At 40.4% G+C, this 22,204-nt stretch overlaps 1 protein-coding gene across 4 annotated transcripts; it reads left to right on the top strand.

The window, feature by feature from the left end:
• Nucleotides 1-13,091: 13,091 nt before the first annotated feature.
• Nucleotides 13,092-20,657, top strand: LOC146686839 (uncharacterized). 4 transcript variants are annotated; one of them, XM_085440288.1, is made up of 4 exons: nucleotides 13,092-13,394; nucleotides 16,760-17,122; nucleotides 18,978-19,068; nucleotides 20,453-20,657. In XM_085440288.1, exons 1-3 carry the CDS (start codon nucleotides 13,223-13,225, stop codon nucleotides 19,043-19,045), a joined length of 603 nt encoding a protein of 200 aa, XP_085296414.1. In that variant the 5' UTR covers nucleotides 13,092-13,222; the 3' UTR covers nucleotides 19,046-19,068; nucleotides 20,453-20,657. The 4 variants fall into 4 exon arrangements, with proteins under 4 accessions (XP_085296414.1, XP_085296413.1, XP_085296415.1 ...); XM_085440287.1 differs by having other exon boundaries at nucleotides 18,978-20,657; XM_085440289.1 differs by having other exon boundaries at nucleotides 13,093-13,394; nucleotides 18,973-20,657.
• Nucleotides 20,658-22,204: the final 1,547 nt, after the last annotated feature.

Here is a 22,204-nt window from a genome sequence, read left to right as displayed (position 1 = left end):
CTTTTGCAGAAACATCTGTGGTCATGTGACACAGTTCTGTCTTTCTGTTTCATCCTTACCTCTGCTGCTGTATGAACAAACATTTTGAAGAAGCAGGAAGTAGATTCATCACAAAATAATAGAAGTATGACGTTAGCTAGCTGTTATTGTATTTCAGTGAGTAGCTTGTGTCACATGACTGATTATCTTGAATAATTTCTGTTATTTTACACAATAAACATTATTCACTCAAATTGTCACTACAACAAACCCAACTGGGCAGAGGTTTAACAGTGTGTGGCTCCCTCTAGTGGATGTTGTGGAGTATTCTGTTGTCTTTGCTCCAAAGGTTTTTGTACAGAGTTTTGCTGTTTCCTGTCACTGTGGGCTGCAGAGCACAGTAGTACACAGCAGAGTCAGACAGCTGAAGCTTCTGGATCTTCAGAGGAACTGATCTGATGCTGGAATCCAGTGTGGATGAAAATCTCTCCTTGAACTCGTCTGCTGTGTTTCCTTGATCCCCACTAACACGACTCAGGATGAATTTGGGGCTGTTGTTTCCATCCTGTTTGTACCAGAAGAGAGAAGTACCTGTTAAACTGCTGGTGTTATAGAGACAGTGAAGTGTCACTGTGCCTCCTGCAGCAGCAGTCTCTTCTCCTTTTGCTTGCAGCACGTTGTCTTTTTGTGCTCTGCATTCTGTAAAACACCAACAAACAGTATCAGTGTGCTGTTAAAGAATCACGTCAATGTTGATATCAAAGAAACAGAGTTGTGTTCATACCGAGGCACATAGCAGCCAGCAGCACTGAGATGAACAGAGGCGTCATATCTGCAGTGTAGAGTAACTGTGAGCTACAGCAAGTATAAAGAAGCTGTGATCTCTCTGTTTAGTCTTCATCAACACTAAGTTGGTGGATTAGAAGGAGGAGCCTGATCACAGTGACAGGACTCATTCACAGCCCTGTGTTATTCCCCCTGCTGACAGCTTCACACTCAGCACGTCTTTCTGCTGCTCTGCTTTCCTTGGCAGCAGGAAGTCTACAAAGTGAAAAGTCAATGATCCTTAAACACATCAGTGTGTGAAGGGCGAGTGTGGCTTGTAGTGTTCGGCACTTTGAGAGTCTCAAAGACAAATTTTTTTAATAGAAACACAATTAAAACTCTGCTGAAGCTGAAAGTCAAGATCAGATAGGAAGTGAATATTAGACTCAGGATCAACTCCAAATGTAGAGCTGTACGTGTCCAAGCCAAAAAGAAGACATCACCCTCCCTGCCTACATATTCAGTGTGACAATGGAGATAGGGAGTTGATGTGTTTCTGACACATGGGATATTTGGGAATAAATCTGAAAGAATAAGTCCTGAATGTAAATACACAGCTCAGAGTCCACACAGGTAACAATGATCACTGGGGCTGGGTATCGTCACTGATTTCTAGAATCGATTCGATTCACGATTCGGTTAGATTTGAATCTGGGAAATTTTGCCTCAGACAGTCAGAAATATTATTATTCAGATCAGTACATTTATATATTTTTGTATCTATAAAAAAGGAAGCTGACACTTGCAAGACTTTATCAAAGGTGTGAGCATCACAGCAGAGGCCTTTGTGTCAAAGTAGCTGAAGATAAAACACAGACACGTTTTGCATAATTTTTAAAAGTTTACATTTGTTCAGAAGCCTACTGAACAGCAGAAATTTGGTTTATTTTTCGGAAGTAAGTCAAAGAAAAAAAAACAGCGACCGACAGCGCTGTAAACAACGGTAGACTTCTGCGTAACAAGCAAGCAAATAATGCAGAAAACATTTTTAGACAGGAAACTGTTCTTGAAGTACAGAGAGACAGAGAGAGAGCTGTGCATGAAGTGTGATTTTATCCTGGTGGAAGCAAAACAGCAAAAGTCAGAGTGAATCCATGACAATGTTTATGTGAAGTTTGGATCTTCTTTTGCTGCTGGTTCAGTCAATATTGTTTGGAGAGAGATAAAACTAACAGCTTTAGAATCAGCGCAAAAACGACGTAAACACAAAGCGCGGACCCGCCGAAACATCAGAATCAGCGAGCTGTCGGCTTTCAGCCCCGACCGTGTCCGTGCCGTCGGGTGAGAAACGCGACATGTCAGTGATTCTGATCCGTCGGCGGGTCCGCGCTTTGTGTTTACATCTTTGTGCAGAAGCCGTGTTCCTGCTCTCATTCACTGTTTTAGCTGTTTGGTGGTTGTTGAAATTTTGTGAGGTTTAACCTGAGATTCTGGCATTTTGGGCAAAATAAATTTATATTAAAAAATCGATTCAGGATTTTAATGAATCGATATCACGTTATCCAAGCCAGAATCGATATTAATCGATAAATCGATTATCAAAGCCCACCCCTAATGATCACCTCTTCTGTGAAGACAGCAGAATGTATACTGGGGGAAAATCGTAACAATCGTAAGCCACATTTCTGGTGACACCAACAAACTGAATAAAGTGATGAGGAAGGCTTAATGCAAACTGGATATACAGGAAGCTGTGGTGGAGAGAAGGTCACTGCACAAGCTGTTATCTATCAGCCTCTTACAGTAAGAGCTCCTTGTCTAACAGGCTGCTCCAGCTCCACTGACACAAGCACAGATACAGATAATCTCTCACACTTCATGAAATAATTCTTTATGACACAGAATCAGCTGTTTGTCTCAGCCGGAACCAGTGTTGGTCAAGTTACTTGAAAAAAGTAATCCGTAACTAATTACTGATTACTTCCCCAAAAAAGTAATCCTGTTACTTTACTCATTACTTATTTTCAAAAGTAATTAATTACTTAGTTACTTAGTTACTTTTTAAAAACACGATTTACAACCTGAACAGGTGATAAAGCGATAGATCTTTCAGCCCAATTCTACTTTTTCTGCATAATCCATCATACAAAATGTAATCAAATGGAAAAGTCTCTTTTTAAAACTTGTTTATTAGTTTTAATCTTTTAACTTTATGCATCAAGCAAAAATTTAATTATCTGCAACATTCTCTGACTGGAAGAAATTAGTTTAACAGTTAAACCTATTTTCTGCACATTCCAGCACATAAAATAAAATATTTTTTGTGTTTACACTCAGTCTTTCAAATAGATGCAAGTAAAACACAGCAGAAAATAAATAAAGTCAAAGACTCAGCGGTCCTGTTGCTCTATTTTCACCTGTAAAGCAGGACTGAGGTAGGCGGAGGTTTACCCTGGTGCAGGTGTGCCGCGGTCAGTGGAAGAATCCGTGAGTTTCTCTGTGAGTTTCCCATTACGTCGTAGCTACTCGGTGCTTGTTGGAAGTTTAGGGGTTTTTTCGCTGCAAAAAGAAGTTTTCTTCCCACGCACAGCGGACACTAATGTTTTTGTCACTTTTTATGGAATCAAACTCAAAGTAAGGTCAGTACTTCCACGCTTTAAACGCTGCACGCTCATACTCTCTCTGCACTCGATATATGATCCATTGTTGATCTGCACACAGCTGTTGTCACTAACGTCACACTCGCTTACGTCACTGTCATGAGACATTCTCACAAAAAAAAATCACGGTTTTAGTAACGCAGTAACGCAGCGTTCCTACGGGAAAGTAACAGTAATCTAATTACCTTTTTTGCAATAGTAATCCCTTACTTTACTCGTTACTTGAAAAAAGTAATCAGATTACAGTAACGCGTTACTGCCCATCCCTGGCCGGCACCGTAACAACACTTTACACTCAGTTATTACCATACACTTTCAGGACATCTGACATGTGCTGTGTGTCATAATTAGCTATGTGGTGATATCTTATGGACACAAATGCAACATGGTGGTGGCAGGACTCCAACAAGTACTTAGTCTGGATTTGTCAGGACAACTTATAAAGCCAAAAAATGCAAAGAGAAAGTCAGGTATTACAAAATAAGCAAACACAAGACAGAAAAAAACAAAAGCTGCCAAAAAAGGGAAAACAGCACAACGAGAACAAATAAAAGATAAACACAGAGACTGATGGAAAAGAATGGGAACAGTATATAGAATTAACTAAATAAATCATAAAAGACACTACTAAGCATTTTAAGATAGAAAAACTCAAAAAAGAAGAAGAAGAAAGAACCCAAACCACCATAGTCACATTTTACATGTATTGAATTTTAATCAGGTTTTCATTTTCACTTTTAATCGGAATCAGAATCAGAATCAGAATACTTTATTGATTCTGATTCTGATTCTGATTAAAAGTGAAAATGTTTAACATGTTTTACATACTTGACTTCTTTGCTAATTGTGTTATTATTATTACTGTTCTCATGCTGTCCTACCATGGAAGCACAGCATGAGTAGAGGTCTCTTTTTTTCCTCTTGTACTTTCCCATTGTAGTGTATATTTCAGTGTTTTTCTGTAACGCTACCGATCTCCAACCTGTATCCCCATGTGATGTCTGTGTTGTGTGTGTGTAAGGTCGGGGGGGTCCCATTTCACTGCAGAGAAACCTGCATGTGGCGAATAAAGCTTGGATTGATTGATATTATTATTATTTCTAATTATTTATGAAATATCTATTGGGGAGCGAGTGAGTGAACAATGAAACGGCAGTAAACACCCAATCAGAACAAACACACAGGTGAGAAACTATATACATGACATCACTGAAAAATCAGACTCACACAGAGGATTTGTGTCAAATGTAAGGAAAGTTTAAAGCAGATGTTCAAGCCACGATAGAAAAACACTGTGAGAATGTCAAAGTAGGTCATGCAGGCATGAAGCACCTTTAGATTAGATTATTATGTTGTGACTTTGTTACATGTGAAACTGAGTTATTTTATTTTGTTTCTGATTTTTAAACACTGTCATCCAATAAATAAGAAAGTTATATCCTGATGACCTTTAGGGGGGGCTGTAGCTCAGACGGTAGAGCAGGTCAGCTGCTGATCGGGAGGTTGGTGGTTTGATCCCTGCCTCCCCCAGATTGCATGCCAAATGTCCTTGGGCAAGATACTAACCCCGATTTGCTCTCTGATACATCCATCGGAGTGTGAATGCATATGAATAAAAGTTAGAAAGCATATTGTATACTGTACATATTTCACATGAACAGTTTTTACTGTTTGTAGTTATTTCATTATTGTTTCTTTGCGTCTGAACGTTCCTGCAGTTGGTTTGTGGTTGATGTGGATTTGCTGCTCATGTGAATCCTCCCACAGTGTTTCATTAGCAGCTGTAACCACAGTGACTCTGATAAAACAGGAATTAGCAGAATCCATCTGATATGAAGCTGTGCTTTGAATACCACTTCCCTCCTCTTTGAAGAGTAGTCAGATATCTGTGTTCAGGTTTTTGTACAGCCTCTTCTACACTTTGTATCACTGTGTTTGTAGAGCACAGTAGTAGAGAGCTGTGTCTGCCAGGGTTAGGGCTGCTATGGTCAGATTAGTTGTTGTAGGTGATGTTTGGGATCCATATCGATTATTGGGAATATAATCACTTGTGCTGTCTTTTGCTCCTTTCCAGAGTATAAACTGAGGAGCCTGAAGGTCAGAATCATGTCTGTACCAATAAAGCCAAGGAGTATCATCACTCGTCTCATAGCTACATGTGAGTGTGACAGATTCTCCTTCTGTTTTAGTGACTTCAGGTTGTTGAGGAGTGATTGAGTCTCCAGCTGTTAGTCCTGGAAAAAGAAAGAAGAAAAGTAGTGAAATGCAGTCTGTATATCTGCTTAATGCAGCAGCTTCAACTAAACTTTAATCCCTGTTCTTAAACTCACCTATAATGTGAGATAGAAGCAAAAAGAGGTGCAGCAACATGTCTTTGGAGTTATTAAAGCCAGACAGACAGCACATGAACAATGTTCTTCCACTGCAGCACAATGACCAACAAATAATGTCATTGGATGAGCTCAACTTCAGTGGGCGGGGCCAGTTTTGTGCTTCCACAGCAGCTCTGTCTCTGTCTCTGATCTTTACTGCTTCATTTCTCTGTTGTCTTTGTCATCAGTCCAATGACACAAGAATCAGAGGTTTAACAGTGTGTGGCTCCCTCTAGTGGATGTTGTGGAGTATTCTGTTGTCTTTGCTCCAAAGGTTTTTGTACAGAGTTTTGCTGTTTCCTGTCACTGTGGGCCTCACAGCACAGTAGTACACAGCAGAGTCAGACAGCTGAAGCTTCTGGATTTTCAGTGGGACTGACTTTTCTTTGAGTTCAGCATCAAATCTGTTCTTTGGGAATTCTTGAGCATTATCGCCGGCTGTTTTATCACGTCGTAAAACATATTTTGGAAAGTCATTTACTTCTTGTTTGTACCAGAACAAATATGGATATGTATCAGTTGTTTCAAAGTTACATCCAAGTGTAACTGTGTCTCCTTCAGCAGCAATGACATCTCCTTGTTCCTGGATCACTTTGTCTTCTCCTTTACACTCTGAGGAAGAACAGAACATGCAGAGGAAGACATGGATCAATAAACATGATTAAAAACTCACCATTAATCAGACTCACACATTTATTTAAGCAGAGGAAACATGTTGATGTTTGTATCTCACCAAAGAAAAGAGCAGCAAGAATAATCCACAGCCAATGTTCCATCTGTACAACAAGGTTTAAATCAACAGGAGAAACTAGCTGATGTTCAACATTCAGTCTGAGAATTGTTCTCTTCACAGCAGCACTTATTATTGACACAATGGTTGAACACAGTGCAGAAGGAGAGCCCCGCCTACTGGATGATGTCGCCCTCTAGTGGAGCTGAGCAGTGTGGAAAATGCTTCCTGTGTTTTGTAGACAGACTGTGGGTTTGCTGACACTTACAGTACGATTACAATCAGCCCATTTATATTTTCAAAGGAAAAAAAGTATGTCAGCCAACATACTGGACATTTTTCTACTGAACAATAAATATGCTGCCACTACTGTAGTTATTGTACAGTACTGTTATTCAATAATACTTCAAATATGAACCAATTATTATTATTTTATTTCATTTTTATACAATCAAAACTTTACAAACGTTGCTATAAAAAAAGTCTGAAATGTAATAATTTTGAAATTCATTTTAAGCTTCCAATAACTTTATTTTGTAGGTTACATTACTGATAATCAATATGTCATTTAATTATTTTTCAGCCACACACGCGCGTTCGAGCTCAACAACGTGTTTGTTTTGCATTCAAACACAGAAGCTTGGTATGTTATAATATTTAAGGATGGTTTGTTTCCCAGGTCTGCCATTACTGCCTTAATGACTCTCAAGCTCCATTATTACACTGTTGCCAAAAATACTGTAAATGTGATATACAAACAGTAATGGCTCCATTTTCTTACCCTAGCTTACAATATAAAGCACTTTGAGGCTGTTGTTGTGACTTTTCTGTTGTATAAATAAAACTGAATTGATTTTTTTCCATTTATCAGAGGCGGGTAGCGGGGGCAACAGCCTAAGCAGACAATCCCAGACCCAGCAGAGCGCTGCTTTCCTCCCAAGTCGTCTGATGGTTTGCCAGAATTGCTCGTCTTTACCACAAATTCAGAGAATCTGGAGACTTCTCCACGCATGGGACAAAACTGAAGAACTAAGAACTGATTAGGTTTTTGGTTTTACCATGGATTTAGAGAGTTACTGTTGGATTTCAGTATGAATTCATTTACACATGATGAGGCACATTACACTCATTGGGCCGAAGTCCTCATTTTAGGTTTAACGGCGTTTTTATCAGGTAAAGTTGAATTCTTAGACATGAATTGATCTGCAGTTTGGGGAAGGCCTTGAAGAGGACTGGCGGTGGCACCCAGACCGGACAGATGCCCAAAGAAGGCATCCCCTAGAAGCAGTACTAACTGTACGGTCAAAGACCTCTGCAGTAATTATTCAATTTTCAATTCAACTTATTTATACAGCGGCAAATCACAACAACAGTCTCCTCAAGACCCTACAATAATACCTACAGAGAAAAACCCAACAATCACATGACCCCCTATGAGCAAGTATTTTGGCGACAGTGGGAAGGAAAAACTCCCTTTTAACAGGAAGAAACCTCCAGCATAACCAGGCTCAGGGAGGGGCGGGGCCATCTGCTGTGATTGGTTGGAGTGAGAGAAGGAAGACAGGACGAACACCAAGTGACATCACCACCCAGAGGAGAGGAATATAACTGGTGGGAAGGCTAGCAAAGATGAACAGTCCGTGTCCTCAATAAATCGGTCCAGGATTCCATAGAATCAAGTGGATGGGCTCAGACAATTAGGAATGAATTTTGGGAGAAGAGAAAACCTTAACGGATGAATGAGGGGAACCCTCGATCAGGTATCGACGTGGATCGACTCTGAACGGCACCAATTTCTGAAATGAACAGAGGTGACAGTCAGCAGCTTTGGACGGGTTTGCGAACTGATTAGAGTAAAACCACCTTCTATAATCATAACCCCCAAAACTGGCAGAGCGCCACCTGATTCCACGAACCTCACAGAAGATGATAATTCCATTTTGAATGTCGTCAGAACCGCGAGTCGGCTTGGAGAGTGGTCTCGAATGGCTATGTCAAGGAGGGAGGGTTTAGATGTTGCTAGTGAAAGCACATGAGAACTGAAGGGACACCTTGAGGAATAATGCGCAAGGAGGAGTTCGGATATCTTAAAAGGAGTGATAGAGGACAGAACCTGGTGCCACGAGACTTTGTTGGTGGTTTGCGAGGACAGGCAGAGGTTAATTAAGGGACTGCTATAGTTCGCTGTTGATCAAATGTGATGGCAGAGGCTGTATCAAGACTAATGTGATCTATTAGATGGTTTTTATATTGGTTAGAACTAAGATTATTTTTATTTTTCCAGTTAATGAGGACCGTTTTCTTAGCAATGCATAGGGTCGTAAAAACAACGTGGGCTGTGTTTATTTCTGCAGTGACCTCATCCAAGTTGCCCAACAAACACACTAAAGGGGAAGTTGGAATGTTGCGTTTCAGACACTTCGATAAGTCTTCACATATCTCGCGCCAAAACTTCTGAACTGGTGGACAGAACCAAAGAGCGTGGATATAATTGTCCGGTGTATTTGCTTGACAGTGTGAGCAGTTGTTGGTAGACGTAAAGCCCATTTTGAACATCCTATGACCAGTATAGTGCACTCTATTTAATATTTTATATTGCATTAATTGCAAACTGAGATTTCTGATCCATTGAAAGGTTTTTAAGGATATCTGAGACCAAAGGTTTTGGTCTAAGCTGATCGATAAATCCGCTTCCCATTTTGCAATAGGAAGGGATATTGATTCATCTATTTTAGAAAGTGTTCTGTATATTTTAGACAATAGTTTGGGAGTTTTAAGATTAAAAAATTGTATCACACTTGGTGGTGTTTGTAATTCAGCTTCACTGGGATTAAATTTCTTTTTTACTATGGATTTAATTTGTTGATATTCCAAAAATCGTTTCTTGTTGATCCCATATTGTGTAACTAGTCTGTCAAACGAAATAAAGTCTGTTCCTTCCAATATATGTTCCAGGTATTTAATTCCTTTATAACTCCAATCTGGAAAGTTTATCATATTATTGTTTTGTAATATGCCCAGATGGTTCCAGAGGTGTACGTTTGCATGGGATTAATGAAGACTCTGTTATTTTTAGAAACTCCCACCATGCTGTCAGAGAAGAGCTGATATTGATGCTTTTAAAGCATTCATGTCGTTTGACGTTTGAGCTGATAATGATAGGTCTGAAATTTCTAGATTATTACATAGTGCCTGTTCTACATCTATCCAAGGTTCATCTAAGAGGGTGTGTTTTAACCATCTGGAGATGAACTGAAGCCTGTTGGGCAGATCTAATCCTCCTTTATCCTTGGTCTTTTGTAGTGTTTTTAAGCTGATACGTGGGGGTTTATCTTTTCAAAGGAATTTAGAAATATACGAGTCTAGAGATCTGAACCAATCTTGTGATGGCTTATTTGGGATCATTGAAAATAAATAATTTTTTTTGGTAAGACCATCATTTTTATAGCAGCGACCCTTCCCATGAGTGATATGGGCAGAGATTTCCATCTAGCCAGATAGCCTTCTACTTCCTTTAAAAGCGGGATGTAGTTTAATTTAGTTAATTCTGCAAGCTTAGGAGAGATATCCATGCCTAAATGGGCAATTGTGGCTCAAGAGTTGGGAGTTCGCCTTGTAATCGGAAGGTTGCCGGTTCGAGCCCCGGCTCGGACAGTCTCGGTCGTTGTGTCCTTGGGCGAGACACTTCACCCGTTGCCTACTGGTGGTGGTCAGAGGGCCCGGTGGCGCCAGTGTCCGGCAGCCTCGCCTCTGTCAGTGCGCCCCAGGGTGGCTGTGGCTACAATGTAGCTGCCATCACCAGTGTGTGAATGTGTGGATGACTGGATATGTAAAGCGCTTTGGGGTCCTTAGGGACTAGTAAAGCGCTATATAAATACAGGCCATTTACCATTTTTACCAAATATTTAATATTTCCAGATTGCAGTCGGGTAATAATAATAATAATGGATTGCATTTATATAGCGCTTTTCGCTATACAGCTCCCCCGCTGACCCCAGTAGGCACCCCCATACTCTGCAACCCGCCAGGGAAAGGGGGCTCAGGCCCATCCGGACCGGGGCCCAGAACAACAGCGCCACCCGGCCCCACCACAGAGAAAACTGCACCCACCCCGTCATCCACTCACCTTCCAGACTACACAAGACAATAGACGCCCAGGCTGAGATCTTCCTCCACCTCTCCTGTATCTCCCCCTCCTGCAGAGTTTGTTTTTTTATTACCCAGAGAGAACAAGCATGGATGCAGAGGAAAAAAACAACATAAAAGATCATAATTTTCTAACTTTTAATTCTGCCATAATTTTAGTTTGGAAAGGGGGGATTCAGTTTTAGCTGCTGGAGTTTAAGAAATTGGATGTTAAAATAGATATATACATATTTAATGCTTCTAAATGGTGAATGTCGTCAACATACAAGGATCTATGAATAATTACTGTTTTATGTCCATTCATGTCCACAGTCTCGTTAACTCACGTATTGACTAGTGTAATCCTCTCTTGCATGGTCTCCCCCAAAAATATCTCCAACTTCAACTGGTTCAAAACTCAGCTGCATTATTACAAGAACCCCCTCCGACCAGAACATCACCCCTGTTCTCCAGGAGCTTCACTGGCTCCCTGTGAAATTCCAGATAGTGTACAAGAGGAGCTTCTATCCCCAAGCCATCCATGCCCTAAACACACACACCCGCCCTCTCACATCATCTATAATTGACTGAGACAGGACTCTTCCAGACACTAAACCAAGGCACAATGTACATTTCAATTCCTTTAATTTTAAATATGTTTATATTGTCTATCCTGTAAAATAGTCAGATGTCTATTCATATTAATGTACAGAATTCACCTGTTTGCTGCTACTACTGCACATTCACCCAATGTATATACTATATATATATATATATATATATATATATATATATATATATATATATATAACCTGGAAGTCCCGAGGTCTAAATGGGAGATGCCCCCAAGGGTGGTGGAGAATGACCGAGCTAAGATCCTGTGGGACTTCCAGATACAGACGGACAAAATGGTGGTGGCTAACCAACCGGACATAGTGGTGGTAGACAAACAGAAGAAGACGGCCGTAGTGATCGATGTAGCGGTTCCGAATGACAGCAATATCAGGAAGAAGGAACACGAGAAGCTGGAGAAATACCAAGGGCTCAGAGAAGAGCTCGAGAGGATGTGGAGGGTGAAGGTAACGGTGGTCCCCGTGGTAATCGGAGCACTAGGTGCGGTGACTCCCAAGCTAGGCGAGTGGCTCCAGCAGATCCCGGGAATAACATCGGAGATCTCTGTCCAGAAGAGCGCAGTCCTGGGAACAGCTAAGATACTGCGCAGGACCCTCAAGCTCCCAGGCCTCTGGTAGAGGACCCGAGCTTGAAGGATAAACCGCCCGCAGGGGCGTGCTGGGTGTTTTATATATATATATATATATATATATATATATATATATAAATATAATGTTCTTCCTCTACACTACACCCCCCCCCCCCCCCCCATTTTTGCACATGTCGAGGAGCGTGTCAGGCTACATTTCACTGTGTGTTATACTTGTATAACTATGCATGTGACAAATAAAGAACCTTGAACCTTGAACAAACTTCTTCTATTCACCTACAAGGTCCTTCACAACCTCACTCCTGCCTACCTTGCTGACCTGTTAAGCACTATCTCTTCGATCATCTTCTTCTATCCAGCTTGCTGTGCCTTCTTTCCACCTCAGCACCATGGCAGGCATCGCTTTCAGCTGCTCTGCTCCCAGGCTGTGGAACTCTCTACCCCCAGATATAAGAAACCTTGATTCTCTCCCCCGGTTTAAATCCCTCCTCCTACTGCCCACCTATTCAAATCTGCATAGTCACTGTGAACCTGTTTATTTTATCTTGTGCTTTTGTTTTCTTATTTTTCTTCACTGCCAATGTTCTATTGTGTGTTTTATTCTATCATTAAGTGTCATTGGGTGTCTATAAAGGCGCTTTGAAATAATAATAATAATAATAACAACAACAACAACAACAACAACAACAACAACAACAATAATAATAATAATAATAAATTCTGTTGTTGTTGTTGTTGTTGTTGTTGTTATTATTATTATTATTATTATTATTATTATTATTATTAACAACAACAACAATAATAATATGTTTAGGTGTCTAAAATCCTCCTAATAACAGGAAGTGAAACGTCTTCAAGAAATTTATAGAAGTCCAGTCGCTTACTTTAATTTAAGCACTTGAACTAAAGTGCTTCACCAAGCCAGCACACAGTTAAATAAATTTACGGGGGGAAAAATTAAAACAAAACAATAAAAGGAAAATCTGTTATTCTTATGGAGCAGCTGAACACAACGTGAGTCGACCAACCAATAATCTATTTCGCTTATAAAAATGAGAAGAACTCAAACTAACAATCAGTTTTCAGTTTAAACAGAGAATTTTCTAAGTTGAAATTTAACTTATTATGGTTAAAATAATGTTTTGTTTTTGTGAAATGCGGTAAAAACAAATAAATATAGAACTTCGTACTATAACCTGATTTGGGAACGAAACCTGTCCTTCTCTGTCGGAACTTTACTGTGTAACACCAGGCGGAAGTAAACAGGAAAGAGCGGAAGTTCCGTTAGCTTTTCTCCTGTGTGACAGAGAAGGAAGACGGTCGTATTGTTGTCGTCTCTCAGCTGAATCTTTGAGCCGTTTGAGCAACCATGTCTTCAGTTCAGTATCTGAGAGAGTTTATCAACGAGCGACTAACTGCTGCTGCGGAAGAAATCTTCTCAGAGTTTGAAAAAACGATCGTCCAGTACGAGGAAGTGATCGACCGTCAGCGCAGACTGCTGGATATCACCTGGAAACCCGAGATAAAGCTGCACACAGCAGGCGAGTCTCACTCTGATGGATGAACTCACACATGAACGAGTCTCACTCATTTTAAAGTTATTTGCTATGTTTTATATGTTTATCATATTATTGCTTTGGGATGTTCAGCTCTTCTTCACTCCCGCACTAGTCATCACCTCTGCTCTCTCTTATTGTCCTGGGGTCCGTTCTTCGTACGTCGCTTACTACATCCAAGATCAAATCATCGCGCTAACCGTGAGCTCGCTATTCCGGTTCTCCGAACACACCTGTTGTTGACGATTAGTACAGCTGGATGAAGTAATGTGACATCACTGGGTGTCGTAAAAGGGGCTACGCATCGATAGTAGAAACATTGATCGGCAACCCTCTGATTGGTCGGCGAAAATGTCGACGGAGCGCGCTCGGCTCGGTATTTTTCGGCAGCAGAGCAAGAACTCCTGAGTGAGGGATTTCAGGAGTTTCAGGGTTTAATTAAAACGCAAGGGAACACTGCAAAGGCTGCAAAAGCAAGGAGAGAGGGCTGGCAGAAAGTTGCTGACAAATCAAACTCGTAAGTAATTTAATAATAATAATAATAATAACAATAATAATGGAGTGGATTTATATAGCGCTTTTCAAGGCACCCAAAGCGCATGACAATGCCACTATTCATTCACTCCCACATTCACACACTGGTGGAGGCAGCTACGGTTGTAGCCACAGCTGCCCTGGGGCAGACTGACAGAAGCCAGGCTGCCATATCGCGCCATCGGCCCCTCTGGCCAACACCAGTAGGTGGTAGGGTAGATTTATTATATTACACTATATTATCCAATATTGTATTACATTATATTATAATATATTATATTATATTATATTACATTATATTATATTATATTACATTATATTATATTATATCCTCTTTCACATTAGAGCCACAACAGGACCCACTAGAACATGGGAACAAGTAAAAGTGAAATATAAGAATATTCTACAGAATGGTAATATTTATCTCTTATATTGCTTTTAGTCTCTTGGAAAGAGACCCTGGAATAATCTGTTTGTTTATAACAGCAACCAAGAAAAGGGCAGAGGAAAAAAAGACAGGTGGTGGTCCTGCACCCCCTCGTCAACAAGTTGGTTAAGTAAATAATACCCTCACGGGAAAATCGATATCTCTCTATGAGCACACTGTCGCGCTGAGCTAAAGGATCCTGTCTGTCCCGCAATATACGCTGGATTCTGAAAACTCTCCTTATCAATCTTGCACCTTCCGCAATGGGTGGCTCGCGTATACGGACAGGACATGGCTGCGACAGACTTCCCAAATCCACCTTCGCTTTTATAGCCGTGGTCTCTCATCTTGATTACACGAAGTAATTTACTATTACTACTCTGAAATATGAATTACATCTGTAATAATCACATACATGTAATAGAATGTTAATAGTACATTTCCCTTTTTTTAGGAAATGACCTGTATGTATCTGTGTGACATCAATAAAAGGATGAAGTGCTGCATTATCTTCAGTTACATTGATGTTATTTATTTATGGTGAAACAGTGGTGGAATATCGCTGTTGCTTTCGTATGAATGACGCGGGCATACCTGCGTGGCCGCGATCTAATCCTGTTTACATAAAGTAAGCCTGCTCCCGAGCAGGTTTACGCTTACGGCTCTGTTGCTATGACAGCAAGTCCCGGATGAGCTTCGGGGAACCGAACGATCCAGGATCACGCGAAATCGTCAACAATCTAATCCAGCTAACTTAGCGAGGTACGAAGAACGGGCCCCCGGTTGTAAAAATAGTGCAACGTGATGATTGGTTACTTAGCATCAGATTATTTTTTCATTGAGTCAGCTAATTATTTAAAAACATTGCATAAAGGGAAATATTTAGACAGTATTTCCTACCATAAGAACTGAACTGTCGTCAGGTCCGCTGCCGACTACAGGCCAATATTTCATGCAGCAACAGATGTGCATCCAACACATCTGTTGCTTTTTATTACCGGGTTCTTTTCCATCCAGTGAAACGTGTCTTCACAGCTGCATCACTTCCTCTTCTGTTTCACACACATCTTATGTATTTTATTTTGAGTCAATCACATTTTTTCAAATGAAGGGCTTATTTTCTTCTTCTGAAGTCACATTATTGTCACAGAGTGCACACTGACTTTGTAAAGTAACATGCACTATATACATGCACAGTATATTAGTTACTCGGTTAGACAACAGCGGTACTTGTGTTCTTTCTTTTGCATGGAAATAATAACCTGAACGGTTACCATGGTTACCCACTACCATGCGTGTCTGTGTGTACACTGAGAGGAGAGAATGAGAGCAGTGGTGCTGCTTTTTGAGCCTGACGTTACTGTCGGTAGCATCCACTTATCCCCCTGGTGCTCTCAGTAACTCTCAGAGTGAACGAGAAATGATCAAATAAAACACATGAACAGATGATGGAAATATAATATTGATCTGCAATAGCACTTCACTTCACTTTGGTTTTATTTATATAGCACCAAAGCACAGCAACAATTGCCTCAAAGCGCTTTATATTTAATGTCAGTTGTTATATTTAAGCTCTGCTTCAAAGCCAAAAACACACAGAAGCAAAACAAAAAAACAAGAACAGCTGATGACTCTCACAAGGTCGTCCATACGTTCATTTTTTAAAAACTTTTTTAACTGTCTTCTCAGCTGATTCAGAACGCCCTGCCTGGATTTTCACTGACACCAAGAAATAAGAATATAAAAGGCCTTTTCCTTATGTGCCTGGGCATGTAGTTATATTAGTGAGTTTGGTTCTGTAGGTTTCTTTGAGTTTTAATATATTATAAATGTAATTTTATGGAGCTCTTTACTACCTTTTTAACCCTGTGTGTGGGTTTATTGGGGCAACTGTGGCTCAGGGGGTTGGGAATCGCATCTGTAACCGGAAGGTCGCTGGTTCGATCCCTGGGCTCTCTGTCCTGGTCGTTGTGTCCTTGGGCAAGACACTTCACCTACCGCCTACTGGTGTTGGCCAGAGGGGCCGATGGTGCGATATGGCAGCCTCGCCTCTGTCAGTCTGCCCCAGGGCAGCTGTGGCTACAACTGTAGCTGCCTCCACCAGTGTGTGAATGTGAGAGTGAATGAATAGTGGCATTGTAAAGCACTTTGGGTGCCTTGAAAAGCGCTATATAAATCCAATCCATTATTGAGGTAATGCTGTAAAATAAACAGTTTATCCCCACAAAAAACAAATAAACCTTTTTCCAGACATGATTTTTAGCTTTTTTTTACACATCCGACCAGACTTTTAGAAGAAGCGGAAACATTGTGTGTTTTTATTTTAATGATTGCTCAGAGGAGTTTTTCTGTCATCACATCAGTTTTCTTTATGTTGGCTTCGTTCTAGGCCTCCAGCAGCAGCATGTCTATAAGGAGGAGGAATTTCTCATTAACCAGCAGCTCTGTAATGAGGAGAACCGCGGGGAACCGGAGCCTCTCCAGATCAAACATGAACAGGAGGATTTCTACAGCAGTCAGGAGGGACAGCAGCTTGCACTGAAGGAGGACATTGATACCTTTATGGTGACTGCTGCTTATGAGGAAAGAGCCCACGGTGAACCAGGACCAGACAGGGAGCAGCTCCTCTCTCACAGCTTCCTGATAGCTGAGGGTCAAGATCAGGGAGGAAGCAACTATGTAGATTTAGGATCAGCACATAGTGCAAACAGAAGTCACAGTACCGATGCAGAAGACTCTCCCACGTCAGAGGGTCAGTGTAACACTCACATAGGTAAAAAGTCGGTAACATGCAATGTTTGTGGAAAATTGTTTAAGAATAAATACAAAATACACGAACATCACAGAATCCACACAGGCGAGAAGCCCTATCTTTGTGAAACGTGTGGGAAAAGTTTTACTCAAGGCGGTAGTCTGTTGGTTCACATGAGGACCCACTCGGGTGAGAAACCGTATACCTGTAACACCTGTGGTGAAAGATTTTGTTACTTATTAGCACTTAAAAAGCACAAGGCGGTGCACACAGGTGAAAATCCATTTTTTTGCACAACGTGCGGGAAAACGTTCACTCAAAGGGGCAGTTTGTTGGTCCACATGAGGATCCACTCAGGAGAGAAGCCGTATTCTTGCAAAACATGTGGGAAAAGTTTCACTAAAAAATGTACTTTATTGGTGCACGTGAGAATTCACACCGGTGAGAAGCCATACACTTGCAAAGTATGTGGGAAAAGTTTTACCCAAAGAGGTGGTTTGGTAGTCCACATGAAAACTCACGCAGGGAAAAAGTTTTAGTTCTGAATATTTAGCAGGGAACAGTGTATTTATGAAGCCGAGCTTGACAAAAGTATCGAACCCGTTAACAGTAAAGCTTTCACAATCAGAGCTGGCTTTACACACTTCCTGCTGCTCAATAAAAGGTCTTTAAAAGTCTGAAATTAAGGTCATGACTGATCTCAAAAGCTCATATATGTTCCATAAATGTGATGAAATAATGAAATCTGGCAAACAAAAAAACATCACAATTTAAACGTCAGTTTTTCTGCGTGTTCTCGGCTCTCACCGGTGATGATGCAGATTTATGTATATTAAGATGTAGTGATGTGAACCAGCGCTAACCTAATAGCTTACTTGTAGTCTTCTGATATTCTTCTATTCAACAGCAGCCTGTAGACGATAGCACTTAGTATGAACACTGTAGATGCTCACGCCTGTTTCAGAAATGGGAAAATAGGAGGCGGGAAGTAGAGTCCCATATCCATACTGGCACTTAACATGTCTTTAGTTCAGATGACGAATGATCTCATTCTGTAAACATATGAAGGTAAAACAGTATTAGGAACTAACATTTGTCTGATTTTTAACTTTACAGTTATTTATGTTTTTTATATATATGTGTGTGTGTAAAAGCAGAAACAGTAGGTGAAGAAAAAGTGTAAGATTTCGACTAATGCGTTTCCCACTTTAACACACACTCACTCCTCTTCATGATGAAAACAAAGATTGGGTGTATTATCCTGTGCGTCTGCAGCAGAGTTCATCCTCATTTCTGCAGCCGTGATCGAACAAACATGTAAATCTAAAATTGAATCATTCTCAGCAGCAGATCTCAAACAAACTATAAAATAAATATGAAATGACTGTTGGCCATTAAAAAGCATTTGGCTAGTGTAGGTGACTAAGATGCAGCTGTATTGTTTTTGCAGTGTGAACAGCCGCGGTGCTGTGAGTTTGAACATATGACTAACGAAAGGATCAAAACTGTTTGTTGAGGAGATTTTTGATCAATATTGTGATCATGATTAATTGTTGTGATTATTCATGTATTTTAGTGACAAAAGGCATTTACTGCATGTAAACATAACACTGCTTTTACATCCATAATGCAACATTCCTAATATTACTCACCCACATTCCAAAAAATATATATATATTAACGAATTAATTAAAACACTTTTCCAGACCGATATGGTGCAAGCCTGATGTAAGCGCATCCACTTAACACTAAATGTAAAGTCTTTCCCTGCATTCACTGTACCTGCATGATGGATGTAGATCGACAGCTCTGACCTCCCTCTGCGTTTCCCTGCGTGCTTTTGCATGCAGTGCAGGTATCTCCTCTTCAGGAAAAGAACTGAGTGAGCGAGTCCGTGTGCTGAAACCTTTAATGTGGACATGACGAGTCAATGTCGGATAATTCACGTCAGTAACCATTTCTTTATTTTTTTAGCCTTTGTGCGTCAGTCGTGCTGCAGTTCGTGGATTGTTTTCAGGCGATTAACCTCCTGGGACCTGCCGTCCACATGTGGACGTCACATTTTGGGTTATTTAGACCAAAATACTCAGTTTTGCTCTACAAGGGCCTGATATCCACTTACAAGGACGTTATACTGCTACTGTTCTATCAGAATTTTAAATGAATATCCTCATATGTGGCTCTCATTTTTCTTAAAAACAAAAATAGGTTTTAAAAAAAAAAATCTGGCAATTCTTTGTTTTTACATTCATCGGGCCCCAATGTGACCAAATATCAAAGAGAAATTAAAAATGCTGCCGTGGAAGAGTTCGGGTCTTAGGAGGTTAAAGCACTCTTCACACGTGATTTCGTCTTCATTACGTCTCTTCCATTAAATTCAAAGTATTTCAAAACAACAGAGTATGATGCTGAACGACAAGCTCCTCCCCCTCTGCTGTACAGCACAGCTCAGTTTTGTTATATGTGTCTTAACACAGTGTTACTCGTGCAGACGAGTTCAGGAAACCTTCAGAGAACAGCTGTGATTCAGGAAGTGCTTGATGTGCTTTTGTGTTCTGTTTGTCGAGCACACAGTTTCAGTTTTGTTCCATGATCATCATTTCATAGAAGGAAGCCGAAATCAAATTCAAGGCTGAAATCTGATCATTTCACTGCCCTACAAGCTACTGATCAACACAATGTGACAATTTTATGTGTTATTACTTTTATTTTCTCTCACGTGCAGCAGAGATGCAACTTTAGACGACTCGGTGTTGCTTCTGTGTCACGCTGTGGCGCTCTCATGATGAGGGTTTTTAATTCTCCAGTGAAACATGATGACTCTCACACAAGGTCATTTTTTGTTTGAATTGTGTTAAGTTTGTTTGTGCAGTGTACCATTGGATGTGCGGACTGCCACTGAATTACAGTTGGTGTTTCATGATATAAAATCTTGTTAAAGCCGGCCATAGAAAGAAGTACATTTGTTCTGTTTTATTATAAAATCTGTGTTTTCCAGCACTCACACACTCTGGAAGAAAAATGTGTGTAATATGAACCGAAGTGTTTCCTGTAGTTGCTAAGTTCTGTGAGTTTGCTGCAGTTTTCTGTCACAACAATGTAAATATAAAAAGGTACAAGTGGAGGCGTTGCTCGGCAACTCTTAGTTTTTAAAGCAGCTTCTTTCCCTGCAGAGTTAGACTGGCTTTGTTTTCCTTTTACCGCCATCAGTTAAGTTTGTGTGTGTATTTGAACTTGGTTGGAAAATTGGATGTATGAAATGTTTCCATTGTATTCTGTCATATTCTGATCTACGTATGATTTCTTTCCCTTGTTTGTACTCTACCTCAGATATTTGGATTGTGACCTGAGATACTGAAGCTGAGAAATCCTGTAGTGCTCACTGACCACACGAGTCTTTTATTTGTGGAAAGCATGTATCACTTTTTGTTCTTCTGTTTTGTGTTCAACTAATTTTGATTGTTCAGGATTTAGAAGTGAAACTAGGAAGTTGTAGATTTTCACCATGCTCTTATAAAAAGCTCTTTCTAAAGTTTTTTTGTCTGTTTCATGATTTATAAATCAAAGCCGCAGTAAAGATGCAGAGCTGAAGATGAAGACACTTCACAGAATCAGAAGCCACAGTGTGTCAGAATTAATACTGAACTGTTAACTTAAATCAGGAAGTGAAATTCTAGAGATGAAGAATGTCTTTTGTCAGAGTGTCCTGGGCTCAGAGACACAGAAACCCCTTCGTTTCACAACATTTACATTTCAGATACATTTCAGGACCACAGACAGCAACGATGTTTCCTCCTGACTGTTGATGCTGATATAAAGTGTTGGTTTGTGGTTGATGTGGATTTGCTGCTCATGTGAATCCTCCCACAGTGTTTCATTAGCAGCTGTAACCACAGTGACTCTGATAAAACAGGAATTAGCAGAATCCATCTGATATGAAGCTGTGCTTTGAATACCACTTCCCTCCTCTTTGAAGAGTAGTCAGATATCTGTGTTCAGGTTTTTGTACAGCCTCTTCTACACTTTGTATCACTGTGTTTGTAGAGCACAGTAGTAGAGAGCTGTGTCTGCCAGGGTTAGGGCTGCTATGGTCAGATTAGTTGTTGTACGTGATGTTTTTGATTCATATCGATTATCAGGAATATATTGATCACTCCATAATCTTTCTCCTTTGAAGAGTATAAACTGAGGAGCCTGAAGGTCAGAATGATGTCTGTACCAGTAAAGGCGTACATGCTCTGATGTTGTCTCATAGCTACATGTGAGTGTGACAGATTCTCCTTCTGTTTCAGTGACTTCAGGTTGTTGAGGAGTGATTGAGTCTCCAGCTGTTAGTCCTGGAAAAAGAAAGAAGAAAAGTAGTGAAATGCAGTCTGTATATCTGCTTAATGCAGCAGCTTCAACTAAACTTTAATCCCTGTTCTTAAACTCACCTATAATGTGAGATAGAAGCAAAAAGAGGTGCAGCAACATGTCTTTGGAGTTATTAAAGCCAGACAGACAGCACATGAACAATGTTCTTCCACTGCAGCACAATGACCAACAAATAATGTCATTGGATGAGCTCAACTTCAGTGGGCGGGGCCATTTTAATAGCTCAGCCAATCAAATAGTTTTGTGTTTCCACAGCAGCTCTATCTCTACAAAGGTTTTTACAGAGTTTTGCTGTTTCCTGTCACTGTGGGCTGCAGAGCACAGTAGTACACAGCAGAGTCAGACACTGCAGCAGAGGAGATCTCCAGATAAAAATCGCTTTTGTCTTGATCTTTTCTAAACTTCAGCTTTTCTATTTTCTCTGAATGTTCATCTATGAGAAGCTGTGGATGTGAACCAGACTTCTGATGATACCAGTAGAGGTTGAGGACAGAGCCTGAATAGTTGCAGGAGAGAGTCACAGTGCCTCCTTCCAAACTCGTCACTACATCTTTAGATGGTGTCAGTAAATCCTCAGAGGATCCTGAAAACAACAAAGACATATTTCAACATCATGTTTCTGCATCTTTAAACTTAGTTTATAAAAAGTGAATCAATTCAAACAACATCCAGATATTTTCATGTCCATCATCTCCTTTTACATCTCAC

Source organism: Copadichromis virginalis, linkage group LG18 (genome assembly GCF_057382275.1).
Source record: "Copadichromis virginalis isolate Kocher_CV1m ecotype Utaka linkage group LG18, C_Virginalis_male_GT1.1, whole genome shotgun sequence".
In the NCBI taxonomy this organism is placed as follows: Eukaryota; Metazoa; Chordata; class Actinopteri; order Cichliformes; family Cichlidae; genus Copadichromis; species Copadichromis virginalis.
This window is presented reverse-complemented; position numbering and strand designations above follow the sequence as displayed.